This window comes from Xenopus laevis, chromosome 8L, assembly GCF_017654675.1.
Source record: "Xenopus laevis strain J_2021 chromosome 8L, Xenopus_laevis_v10.1, whole genome shotgun sequence".
NCBI classification, from domain to species: domain Eukaryota; kingdom Metazoa; phylum Chordata; class Amphibia; order Anura; family Pipidae; genus Xenopus; species Xenopus laevis.
In genome coordinates, this window is record NC_054385.1 from 56,147,942 (window position 1) to 56,161,067 (window position 13,126).

A 13,126-nucleotide genomic window follows, 5' to 3' on the forward strand; every position below is an offset into this window, starting at 1 on the left:
CTTACATTCTTGACCTATAATAATGAATGATGAAGAATGTAGTAAAAGAAGTAGGTGGCATTTAAAGGAATTTTTCAATATAAAAACAAAATATGGGTAAATAGGATGTTCAAAATAAAAAATATTTCTTATATAGTTATTTAGCCAAAAATGTCATCTATAAAGGCTGGAGAGACTGGATGTCTAACATAACAGCCAGAACTACTTCCTGCTTTGCAGCTCTCTTGGTTTCCACTGATCGGTTACCAGTCAGTAACCAATCAGTGACTTGACGGGGGGCCACATGGGTCATAACCGTTTGCTTTTGAATCTGAGCTAAGTGCTGAGGATCAATTGCAAACTTACTGAACAGGTATGTCCCATGTGCCCCCCCCCCTTAAAGTCACGGACTAACTCAGAGTTAGAGAGCTGAAAAGCAGGAAGTTGCAGTCTGTTCTGTTATACTTTCTCTCAATCAAGCCTTTATAGATTTCATTTTTGGCTCACTAACTACAGTATATTAGGAACATTGTTTTTCTTTGGGACAGCCTATCTATTTACCCAGTTTTTATTTTTACATTCAAGTGTTCCTTTAAACCTACAATGAGCAGATGAAATGGATGGAACCAACTAGTGGGATTCTTGAATAATCTACAGCAAATTACTTTAGAACAGGATGTAGAACTGTATCAGAAGTATAGGGCAGCCACTGTTGAATTTTGTGAATGCTAGTTCAAAAAGACATTAGTAGATCGTTCAAGCAAATATTATTCTCATTAAACAGCGGGATGAAGATTGCTCACATGCCAGATGAGTTCCTATTTGCCATTAGTAAGTTAAACATAGAGTTTTAACAGCTAGTTTTTTTATAACCCCAACAGGAAACCTGCATAAAGCAATAAAGAATGTACAGTGAAACAAAACATTAATGGTATTACCTTTGAACCAGGTGGAGCTGTCAACCCAAGGAAGGCATAGACTACATTATTCTCTCGTGCTTCAAAGAAGGCATCATAATCCTGTTTATAGAGAACAGTGTGATCAAAATGTAGTAATACTAAAAAATGAGGCTGCATGGTTCATAGCAGTCTGAGCACTTTTACGCATGCTTGATGGTGGGGTACGCTTTTGGTGAAAGAATAAAAACTGCTTTCAGTAAGAAGTTTTAATACATACACTGTGTGCTGGCAAAAATTAGAAAATGTGTGATATTTCTTCCAGGGTTTGCAAAAGCTACCATATATACTCGAGTATAAGCCAAGTTTTTCAGCATCCAAAATGTGCTGAAAAAGTCTCGGCTTATACTCGAGTCAGTGGGCAGTAGCTGAGATTGCAGTCACTTAATCATTCCTATACCAACAGTTCACTTGGGGAGAGACTGCAATATCACACAGCGCCCTCTGTTGGTTATATGAAAGAATAACAGTGCGCCCTCTGTTGGTTATATGAAAGAATAACAGGGACTGCAATATCACACAGCGCCATCTGTTGGTTATATGAAAGAATAACAGTGCGCCCTCTGTTGGTTAGATGAAAGATTAACAGTGACTGCAATATCACACAGTGCCCTCTGTTGGTTATATGAAAGAATAACAGTGACTGCAATATCACACAGCACCCTCTGTTGGTTATATGAAAGAATAACAGTGACTGCAATATCACACAGTGCCCTCTGTTGGTTATATGAAAGAATAACAGTGCGCCCTCTGTAGGTTATATGAAAGAATAACAGTGACTGCAATATCACACAGCGCCATCTGTTGGTTATATGAAAGAATAACAGTGTGCCCTCTGTTGGTTATATGAAAGATTAACAGTGACTGCAATATCACTCAGCGCCATCTGTTGGTTATATGAAAGAATAACAGTGACTGCAATATCACACAGCACCCTCTGTTGGTTATATGAAAGAATAACAGTGACTGCAATATCACACAGCGCCCTCTGTTGGTTATATGAAGGATTAACAGTGATGGCAATATCACACAGCGCCCTCTGTTGGTTATACGAAAGATTAACAGTGATGGCAATATCACACAGCACCCTCTGCACATGGTAGTGGGACAGTGGGACAATGCACACAGTAATCAGTTTGGCAATTCTCTGTCACCGTCAACTTTGCAAAGAAGTCCGGTTGATTGCTGGGGGGGTCGCTTTGGCGGAATATGCGCTGCTGGGAGACAGGGCTGTAGTTGTGTCTAGGCTTATACTTGAGTCAATACGTTTTCCCAGTTTTTGTAGGTAAAATTAGGTACCTCGGCCTATACTCGGGTCAGCTTATACTTGAGTATATACGGTATGTTAAATTAGTTTGAAAGAAAAAATATTTGTGCAAAGGAATACATTTTTGTTACTTAGAGTTTAAAAGGAATGAAGCTACACTAAAAGGGTAGGGTAAACATAGAGAATATAAATTATGTACTGTTTAATGGATGTGGGGTATCCATTTTTATTTGGTTTTACATATATGTCTCTTAATAGCTAATGAACGTCTAATAAAGATCTTGTTTTAAGGAGAACTATCAAAGGCACCAAACTAGTTGTTTGGGTGAAGGTACCCTGGTGCCGTGTATCAATATGGGTGATTTACCAAAGACAGCAGAGGTCATTCCCTAATGCACCGCACAGTGTGCAAAATAAAGTTGTGGGGCATTGGCTATATATAGACTTCTGCACTCCGTTTCCCCACACTACCTGCTCTTGCGCTCCATAGTACTTTTGCACTTGCAATCCCTGGGGTCAGGATTAACCCTTGGTATTCTTAAAGGACTACAGAAGAGAAAAAAAATGGGGAGCAGCCATTTGGGGACCACAATACAGAAAAGAAAGGGCTGAGATGCCCTGACCAGCCAGGCCCTGTACTGCTTATACCCAATTTCTATCCTGTGCAAATAATAATTGTTTCATAAATTTGAATTTAACTTTTTATTTCCTGATTTGTAGCTGTGTTTATTAGTGTAAAATATTATTTCATGAACTGTTTATAAGCTGTGGTAAAGCTAGGAATCAACCATGCAAGCTTACAACTAGAAAAGTCCTTGCTACTCATGGACACCCATTTATCAGATATAATGGTGGTTTAATGGTGGTGCATGTCTTCTGTGGTATGGTGTCAGCACAAACTCCATAACTGAGAAATGTCTCCAATTCCTTTAAAATGGACCTGTCACCAACACATAAAAAACTGCATAATGAAAGTCCATTCCAAATTAAATATGGAACCCCAATTTTTTTTTCATTAAAACATCCATACCTGTTATAAAGGTGTTTAAATATCTAAACTGTCAATCAAATATTACTTGCCCCGCCTCTATGCCCGTGGCATAGAGGAGGGGCAGTCAATTACTTTCACTTTCCATTCAGCACATCATAGATATCACTGCTCTCCTCACATTCCCCCTTCCCTCCTCAAGCTCTATATTTGTGTAGGGCACTGCACATGGACATTAGGTACCCCATTCTGGAGCATACACAAGATTTTGGGGTGATCGACAATTTCCTTTAATAACCGTGCCACAAAATGGCAGCTGCCTGCTTGCTGTGATTGTATAATTCCAAAACAGAAGGAAACACAATTTAAATAATAAATACAGTGTAAGTAAAGTTCATTTTGCTCAACTAACATGATAGAAAAGAATTTGAAATTATTTCTTAGGGTGACAGGTCCCCTTTAATTAACAGCCACAGATATGATAAAATTAATTTAGTTTAGAATTAATCACATATCTACTACAAAATAAATAGGGATGCACTGAATCCAGGATTTGATTCAGAATTCAGCCAAATCCCAGCACTTTTTGTAAAAGGGAATTATTATGAAAATAAACATTTTATATAAACTTAATCTAAGGGGTATAAGAAACTCTTCACTACTTAAATTACTCTTCACCATCCCACTCTCAGCAATCTGTCTCTCTTGCAGCTTTGCGTCAAAATAGGTTTTTTTATATAAAAACAGTTAGCTCTAATACATTGTCTAGTCAATTGTAACAAACTATTGTGTTTGACCTAAGTGTCAATCGTAATCTTAGCCTGACTCCTACAAGAACAGAGACAGATTGCTTAAAGGGGGAAAGTGAAAAACTATTTTCAGAAACAGTACAGTATTTTAATATATATATTGTATATTTATTAAGTTTCCACAAAATTAAGCTCATACTTTCCCTAAACTAAATAAAACCCTATTAGTCATATAATTTTGCAGCTCCTATTATTTATTTTTATCCAGTTAGGATTCCAATTTAGTTTGGAATTCGATGGAATCTTTTTTTTTTCTTTTTTTGGAGGGTTTGTTATTTAGCTGAATGCAAAAGTTACTGATTTGGTGCATCTCTAGAAACACCAATCTCCCATGTTTCTAGCACCTTACCCCACAATATTTGCATTCATTGAAGATCTGAGGAGGCAGTGGGTTGCCATTTGTTGGTCGGCAATTCTCAGGAACATTCTCTCTCATCCACTTTCGATTCTCCTCATTGGCGGCAATATCTTTCTCTTCATATTCAATTTTAACAGCGTGTAAAAACCCTAGGACATCTTGCTGTTTCTTCTTAATCTAAAAAAATAGGTAGAACAGACTTTACATCTTGCTAAGTATGTTAAATAAATCATTTCGTGAATTGTCAAGGTGTACATTTCTATTTGTCTATTAAAAGTGATATGCAGCCTATTGTTTTAGTTAAACAAGAAAATTTTTTGGAACAGCCTTACTATCCCATCTAAATACATAACTATACAGAAATACAGTTTAATCCCGTTGCTATGAAGTGCCAAGCACCTTAATACAGTATATGTTGACAAATAAATTAGGGTGTGTACATGTTTTCAGTGAAGTCACCTAATAATTGTTCTTTGCTTATGCATAAAACAAATATTTATGGGTGTCTTTAGTATATTAGTGATTATGTAAGTCAAAATATATTTGTATATATTGTCAAGATAGATAGAATTAAGCAATAAAAACAGAAAGAGTAGTCGAAAATAATAATAATATGCAAATAAATTAGAGGACATTGAATAAATGGAAGCGAATATTAAGGTAAGAGAGGAATCTTAATTATTGCTGTCAACCTGTGTATATTTCTGAAAGGCCCTTAGCAGTAATTCAAGTACTTGCTTGCATACTACTTTCTGACCAGTAGTTCTGGCTAAGACAAAAAAGAACATTGGGGCTTAAAGGAACAGTAACAGTTTTTTATTTTAAAGTAATTCAAATATCATGTACTGTTGCCCTGCACTGGTAAAACTGATGTGTTTGCTTCAGAAACAGTAATATAGTTCATATAAACAAGCTGCTGTGTAGCAATGTCAGAAATTGAAAAAAAGCTATATGGCACAGGTTAATTAGTGGATAACAGATAACATTATGTTCTACAGAGCTTATCTACTATCTGCTGTGTAACCTGAGCCTTTTTTACATAAACAATAGTTGTGTTTCTGAAGCAAACACATCAGTTTTACCAGTGCAGGGCAACACTGCATTATATTTTTTATTACTCAAAACACTTATTTTTTTGATGTTACTGTTCCTTTAATTGTCAAAAGAAAATGAGTATGTCAATATAACAAAAAAAAACCCTCAAGATTTCCAGTAGAAAGTGGTGTTTAAATTTTCTCTATTAGAAAATGTAAAGTAGTCATGTCATTAAGTTTTTCTAACCAAATCAGTCTCTTTTAATGACTAAAACCTCAAAAATCCATACAGGGAAATTCGCACTGCCCAAATTTTCAAAACAGAGCTCATGTATGATCTCAGCTGCAAGCATTGTTGTGTTTATTGATACTATTTATTAAAGTTGCTTGTGTCCAAATACACACCTTGTACTTCTGGGGCCCAAAAAAAGCGTAACATGGTGATAAAAATGTTAGGCCCTTTAGCATATTGACCGCAGACATGCCAGTAAAATCACTGCAAAAAAATGGGTGAATGTGCACGGGTATCTTTAAAAAAAAAATTTTTCATCTTTTTCAGAAACAATTCCTTCAGAAACAATTTTGGTCAGGCAGTGGAGGGGCAATTGGAGGTTCCAGCAGGATTGGGGCCTACCAGGATTTTTCCCCAGTGGGGCAGTCCAACACTGGTTGCAATTGTACTTTGTACACTGCAATTTTACCTCCAACGTGAATATTTCTACAGAAGCCAATATTTAACATTCAAACTATTTTGAGTTTAATTTCTTATACACTCAGAAAATTAATTAACAATGCAATCATTTGTTGTGCTTGAACTTTTTTCCAATACGAGTTTTTTAGAAATATGCTTGCAATAGAGAAAATAGAAAAATTGTGAAAATTATGATTGTGAATTTTTTTTCACTAATGCTTTAGAGAAAATTTAAAATGTTTCCTCCCTGTGTGCAAAACATTTTTACATACTCAACATTCTTTAATAATGCTATTTTTTTCCGTGGTTTTGTACTGGCCAAAAATGTGTTTATTTGAGAATTCATTTTTTTTCTTTACACAGAGAAACCTAGTGACTGCCCTAAGTGATTTCTTACTATTGCTACAATAGCCACTATTCCATTAAACCCTAAATGTGTATTACATAAGGATAGATCTGTTGATCTCTCGGTTTTATTGGCTCTATGGTAAAATGTAATTCTGCTCACACATACACTTCTGAAAAGACTGTCAACAAAGTGATATTTTGTTACTTGCCTGTGGGTATAATAATAATAGCATTCTAAATGTCTCGCCAGTGGGAGTTAAAAATGTTGATTTTTTTTAAATAAGGCCATTGTTTGAATCTGCCTTTCATAAAGGGCAAACATTTATTGTTGCTGTTGTTTAAAACAATTCCATGTAATATAAAATTCTGCTCAAAATGTAGCTAGGTTCACTTTGCTTAGCACTATATATTATATAGTATATATATTATAAACTATTTTATTATATTCTAGGTGTATAGAGTCTCTGTGATTACATTTATAGGCCGTTGATATCGAGGCAATATACTTTCATCATGGGCTTATCTCAAAGTGCTGCTATACTACTCTGATGTTCAGTTCAAATCACACGACTTGGTTGCCTTATTATACATTACATAATGCTGTGCACACAAACAGAAAGAGCAGTTACAATAACATTTTTACAGCACACAAGAGATTATCTAACCAAATTAATAACTGGAACTGTATGTAGCACATGGTTCATCTAAAGCTGTAACTGATCTATTTGCCCACATGATATACCTATACGGATAATTTTCAGTTATTTAAAATGTTTACTAAAACATTTAAATCATTCTGTTGACTCTGAAAGATATTAAAAATTAACTAGTAGGGTGCTGATGTGGATTAATAACTTGCATGTGGTCTGTAGAAGCAGAACCATGTATTAAATATTCCTGCTCTATTTGAATTCCTGACTTTATTTTCAAGCCTATATAGATGTTATGTAGAGACTGACTCTTATCCAATATACCATAAATTGCAGGCACTTTATTATGGCGAAGGTGAATAAATATCACTCTCCCAGCATCCATGCCCTGTCAGATATTTAAAACGTACAGTAATGTCATCTTTAAAAGCAGGGTCGGACAGGGGGGCCCGGGGCCCACCGGGACTACTGTCCAGGGCCCCCTCGGACCCCCCCCCTACCGTGATACGCCGAGCGCACATGCTTGGGGGGGCGCTCGTGCTTGAAAGACGCCTGTGCGGGGCTGTGCGCCTAAGGAAATTTTTTCCTGTGTACAATTTGATCGTGAGAGGGGTCTGGCCCGGCGGGGGCCCATTAAGGGTCGGGCCCACTGGGTTGTTTCTTGGTATCCCGCCGGGCCAGTCCAACACTGTTTAAAAGTAGCAAATGAATATGATGCATGACATAAATCTCAAAAGCACATCACCAATGTTTGTGCCAGGGATGTAAATGTGATACTCATTCCTATTTTGCACAAATCCCAGCAGACAAACATTCAAACTAACATTTCCCGTTTAACTGAAAAAATAATTATGGACAACATCTGTAAACTGACTTTTCTAACTTGGCTGTCTCTGTTAAAAAAAGGCATGGCCATGGTCTTGTACAAGCCGTGTACAATCTAAGTAACAATTAGATGCAGATTTACAAAGGGTCAAAGTGAATTTGTGAAGAAAAAAACTTTGAATTTCAAAGTGATACTTCAACCATCGAATAGGCCACTTTGACTTTGATTCGAAGTAAAAATACTTTGATTATCCGACCATTTGATAACGAAGTACTGTCTCTTTAAAAAACTTTGACTTCAATACTTCGCCAAATTAAACCTGCCCGAAAAGCTATGTTAGCCTATGGGGACCTTCTAGAGAATTTTTCTAGGTTTTTTGTAGTCGAAGTCAAATCGTTCGCTCGATCGCTGAAATTGTTTGATTCGAAGGATTTAATCGTTCGACCGCAGGATAGCCAAATTCAATGAAAAAAAACGTCGACTTCGATATTCGGGAACCCATTTGGTTTAGTTAGATATTTTAGTTAATTAATTTTTCTTAGTTCTTGGTGCCCATGCCATTGCCTCTACTTCTATCCTGACCAAAAAACGACTATTAGGGGCATATTTATTAAGGGTCGAATTTTGAATTGAAAAATTCCGAATTGAATAGGTCAGTTTTTGATCAAATAGGTCAGTTTTTGATCGAATAGGTCCGTATTCGGCCAAATTCGAATCGATCAGATCGAAGTAATAGCGCATTCTATCGAATTTGATTCAAAGTTTTTCCAAACTTTGGCCCCAAATAGGTTCTAGGAGGTCCCCCATAGGCTAAAACAGCAATTCGGCAGGTTTTAGATGGTGAATGGTCGAAGTCGAATTTTTAAAGAGATAGTATATGATAAATTTCAATATTCAAATCTAATTTGGTCTATTCCCTAGTCGAAGTACACAAAAAATAGCTCAAAATTTTTATTCTTTTTCATTTGAAAATTCACCTGGACCTTTGATAAATCTGCCCCTTAATCTCACTGTCAAAAGATCCCTGCCCTTCTTTTCAAGCAACTGCTAAAACATCCATGTCCTTATCCCATCCTGCTTAGACAGTTGCAATGCACTTCTGTTGGCCTCCTACCTCTCGACCCTGCAATCAAGTCTTAAAGGGCACCTGTCACGCTATCACACTCTGGCTTGAGGAAACAAAAGTTTTCTTCTTTTTTTTTGTAAAAAAAAAAATCCCCTCCCCTGCAGCATATTGTTTTCCCAAACCAAAGTATCTGCATCTTTGATGGGGGGAAAATTTTGAGGTGGCAGGGGCCCTTTAAAGGAAAATTAAAGATATAATCACAGGGGGTGCAAAATGTTAGGTGCCCCACAGTGATTATAAACGCTTACCTGATACCCCAGGCTGGTGCTCCTAATAGTTGAAAACAGCACTGGCCCAAGGTATTCCTGTAGAAGGTCAATAGACAGCTGCAATATCCTCTCTCTTGTTTTCTCGGGGCCCAGGAAGGCGCATTCACAGTAGAGTGAAATGTGTGTGTGGTAAAAGTAATACATTTAAACCAGAAAAAGGTTAAGCCGAATGACAGCAAACAAAACAACTGAAACTGTATAGTATATATAGTATAATGTCAGATGTATTATAATATTACAGAACTAACTGTAGCAGTTAGGGAAAAAAATTAAGTTTGTTGCTAGCGTGGTGGTTATCTCATAGTTTGCCCCAGTGATGAGTTGTCGGAGAATAATAGGATGAAAAACAAAATAAAGAAAGAACTATAACAGCTATTTTTAAAGTCTTACAATAGGTGGAAATAAAAAATAAATAATCACACAGTAATTCAGATAGCTGCATTATTAAGGAGGAAAGTTTTTCCAAAGACCCTTGAATTAATTCACTTGAAACCTTTCCCATGTAAGGCAATGTACATCCCCTCCCCCAGCATCAGCCTTTCCTGAGGCAGCCAGGCAAAGTAGCACCAAATATGGAGAAGTGGTTAAGCTACTCTGCTGAGTGGTAGTTCACCCTCCACATCGGCTTCTCTGAAAAGTTTCTGCATGTGATTCATACAGCATAGAAAAGAGAACAACATTTTTCATACAGGTTTATGACTGTTACATGTTCCTTATGGATATACAGTATATGCTTCTGTCTGACTTGCCTGGGTGCTACAGTTGAGGCCTCATTTGCAAATCCAAATGCAGTGTGCAAAGTGCAAAAAAGGCCACAATTGGGCATCTCTTTGCACTTTGCAGACATCTGTCTATAGCTGCTTTGTTCCAGAGCACAGAGACCTGCAGTACAGCCTATGGACCCAGCACAGACTGTGTCAGAGCAGTATCTACCGACTGCAGGGCCCACAGCCCCTTGGGGCTGGCTGGGGCCATGTATGACTTATCATGAGCGGCACAGCAGGGAAGTCTTTGCTTGCACATGTCTGGAGGCCAGGAGAGCGCAAGTTTGGAGGAAAGGAGACCTGGATGCACACCCTGCACCTGGCCGCCGCTAGTTACTTCATTTTTTTTAAAACATACATTTCATAATCAACAGTTATCTGTTGTTTCGAGAGATAATGCGTTGCATAATATCATACATAAAGTGGCAATATATTCCCCAGTGCTTTACAGTCCCATGTGAAGCTATCAATCCAAAAAAAAAAAAGGAAAAAAAAACCCACACAAACATGGGGAGAACATACAAACACCTTGTTAATAGTCGCCTGGCTACAACCGAACCTAGGACCCCAGCACTGCAAGGCAGCATTGCTAACCACTATGTAACCATGATGGCCACAGTACAGCACTCCCAGCTTCCAAACAATCCAGCTACTCAATACACAATAAAGCGTTTGTATTCATTCAAATATTTTAATAGCAGATAGAAAAAAATGAAGATACCTTCTACAGCCATTAGTCAAAAGCTTTCCTAAAATAAAACTGGAAGTTGATTTACAGGTAAATGCATGCAACAGTACTTAACTATCAAATTGACACTGAGGGGCCGATTCACTAAGGGTCGAATTTCGAAGTTAAAAATACTTCGAAATTCGACCCTCGGATTGAAATCCTTCGACTTCGAATATCGAAGTCGAAGGATTTAGCGCTAATCCTGCGATCGATCGATCGAAGGATTTTCCGTTCGATCGAACGATTAAATCCTTCGAATCGAACGATTCGAAGGATTTTAATCCAACGATCGAAGGAAAATCCTTCGATCAAAAAATCACAGGCAAGCCTATGGGGACCTTCCCCATAGGCTAACATTGACTTCGGTAGCTTTTAGCTGCCGAAGTAGGGGGTCGAAGTTTTTTTTAAAGGGGAAGTACTTCGACTATCGAATGGTCGAATAGTCGAACGATTTTTCGTTCGATTCGTTCGATTTCGTTCGAATTCGAACGAATTTAACCAATTCGATGGTCGAAGTACCCAAAAAATACTTCGAAATTCGAAGTATTTTTCATTCGAATCCTTCACTCGAGCTTAGTGAATCAGCCCCTGAGTTTTAATGCACAGCGACTTTTTTAGATTAACAATTAATACAGTGCATGCAAAAAAGGGAAGATTGTATCATACTTACCGTGATCTTCCTTTCCTGGACACTCCATGTCATACTTACCGGGATAGCCCCGCCCCAGTGCTCCCATCAGAAGGACCCTCCCCAAAGCTTTAAAAGCCCAACCCCACCCCCAGTCCGGTGTCTCGTAATAAGCTTCTAGAAACTACCGAAAAAGGGATGGGAAACCTGACATGGAGTGTCCAGGAAAGGAAGATCACGGTAAGTATGATACAATCTTCCCTTTTCCTGGACACTCCATGTCATACTTACCGGGACTTAGCAAGCTAATATCCCAATGGGAGGGAATTTGTTACACATAAGGAAGTGGCCAAGTATAATCTATACCAGATAAAACTCAGAAGAATGAAACCCCCAAAGGTGGACCAAAATCACCTTGTGGAAATCCGTGAACTCTATTTTCAGAGGAAATGGACTGGAAGAGAATAAAGGAAATAGTACTCCTTAAAGGAACCCACACCAAAGTAATGATACCGAGTGTGAAACTAGCATGACAATTACATTTAAAAAGAGAGAACTCTCTCTTAATTAAATAGAAGCGGATAGGAACCCAGAGTAACACTTCTACATAGTCTTACTCCTACTACATACCAGCACGTTTATTCCAACCGCATAACATCCACAAGAGGACTCTTGGAAATGGCTCAAAAGCATGGTACCTGCAAAAGAGGATTTAGTAGGGGGAAGGAAAAATACCATCACTAGTATTCTACATGACCCCACTCTGTATGACACTACCGGTACATGGCATCACCTAGTGTAGTTCCCCGTCTCTTTAATACTAAGGAACCTGTATTTATTCTAGACCATAACCAATACACCTCTCAATGAGAGGTCCGTAGAATGACTTATGGAGAAGGAGTGCTGCCAATGTGGGAATACCTTACCTGCCCTGTGAGGTATCTAGAAGCATTCTGCAGTCTGTACAGGTTGAAATTGTTTTTTATCTTTAGCTCATGATCCAACACCAAACAAGACTGGATAGTATTAAAGATCAGCGTGCCCTGGAGTAGACCAGGTAAAAGAAATGCCTGCAGATATGCATAACCTTGCTATGATACAGTCCTCGAGCCTTCACAGATGTGACCTGTACATAGCTGGAGTTATTGTACCCCATAGATTGGGCCTATAAACAATCTGTATGGCCTGCTCCCATGAGTTTACCATGTAGGAAGAAATTTGAATGAATCAAGGAAGTATTACAACCAACAATACTGCTAGAGATTGGTTATTCTCAAATCCCTGGAGATGGACAGTACCATCCTTAAGTGTTCAAGATTAAAATTAATCTAGGTATGGAGATATAATTATTTACCTATTATTCTGCAATGGAACTCCCCTACTAACCATACTAGCATGTCCAAGCCTGTTGGCAAGAGATGCAATAACCAGGACCTTGCCTAAGGCTGATACTGCAGCCTTGGTCTAAAAGGATAAAGTGTATAAGACCCTTTTTATAGCTTGATGTTAAGCCCTATGATACTTACCTCAACTAGCCAGGCCAGTCTATGGTGGTGTAAAAGGCTAAACCCAGAGTAACAGACCTTTAGAAAACCCAGCATGCCAAGATTGCATGCTTCCTGTCCACCATATGGATTAACATTACAGAATAGCCTGTTATAACGAACCAGTGGATCAAAACTTTTAGCTATAACTGAATTGAT

The 13,126-nt window shown here is 38.0% G+C and overlaps 1 protein-coding gene across 1 annotated transcript in view; it reads right to left on the reverse strand.

The window, feature by feature from the left end:
* sh3bgrl.L (SH3 domain binding glutamate-rich protein like L homeolog) overlaps positions 1 to 13,126 on the reverse strand; it is a gene marked incomplete at its 5' end in the record, with an annotated part of 35,542 nt that overhangs the window by 2,105 nt on the left and 20,311 nt on the right. Inside the window, 2 exon segments of the mRNA NM_001096530.1 lie at positions 918 to 998; positions 4,349 to 4,534. Coding sequence (NP_001089999.1) covers positions 918 to 998; positions 4,349 to 4,534 — 267 coding nt within the window.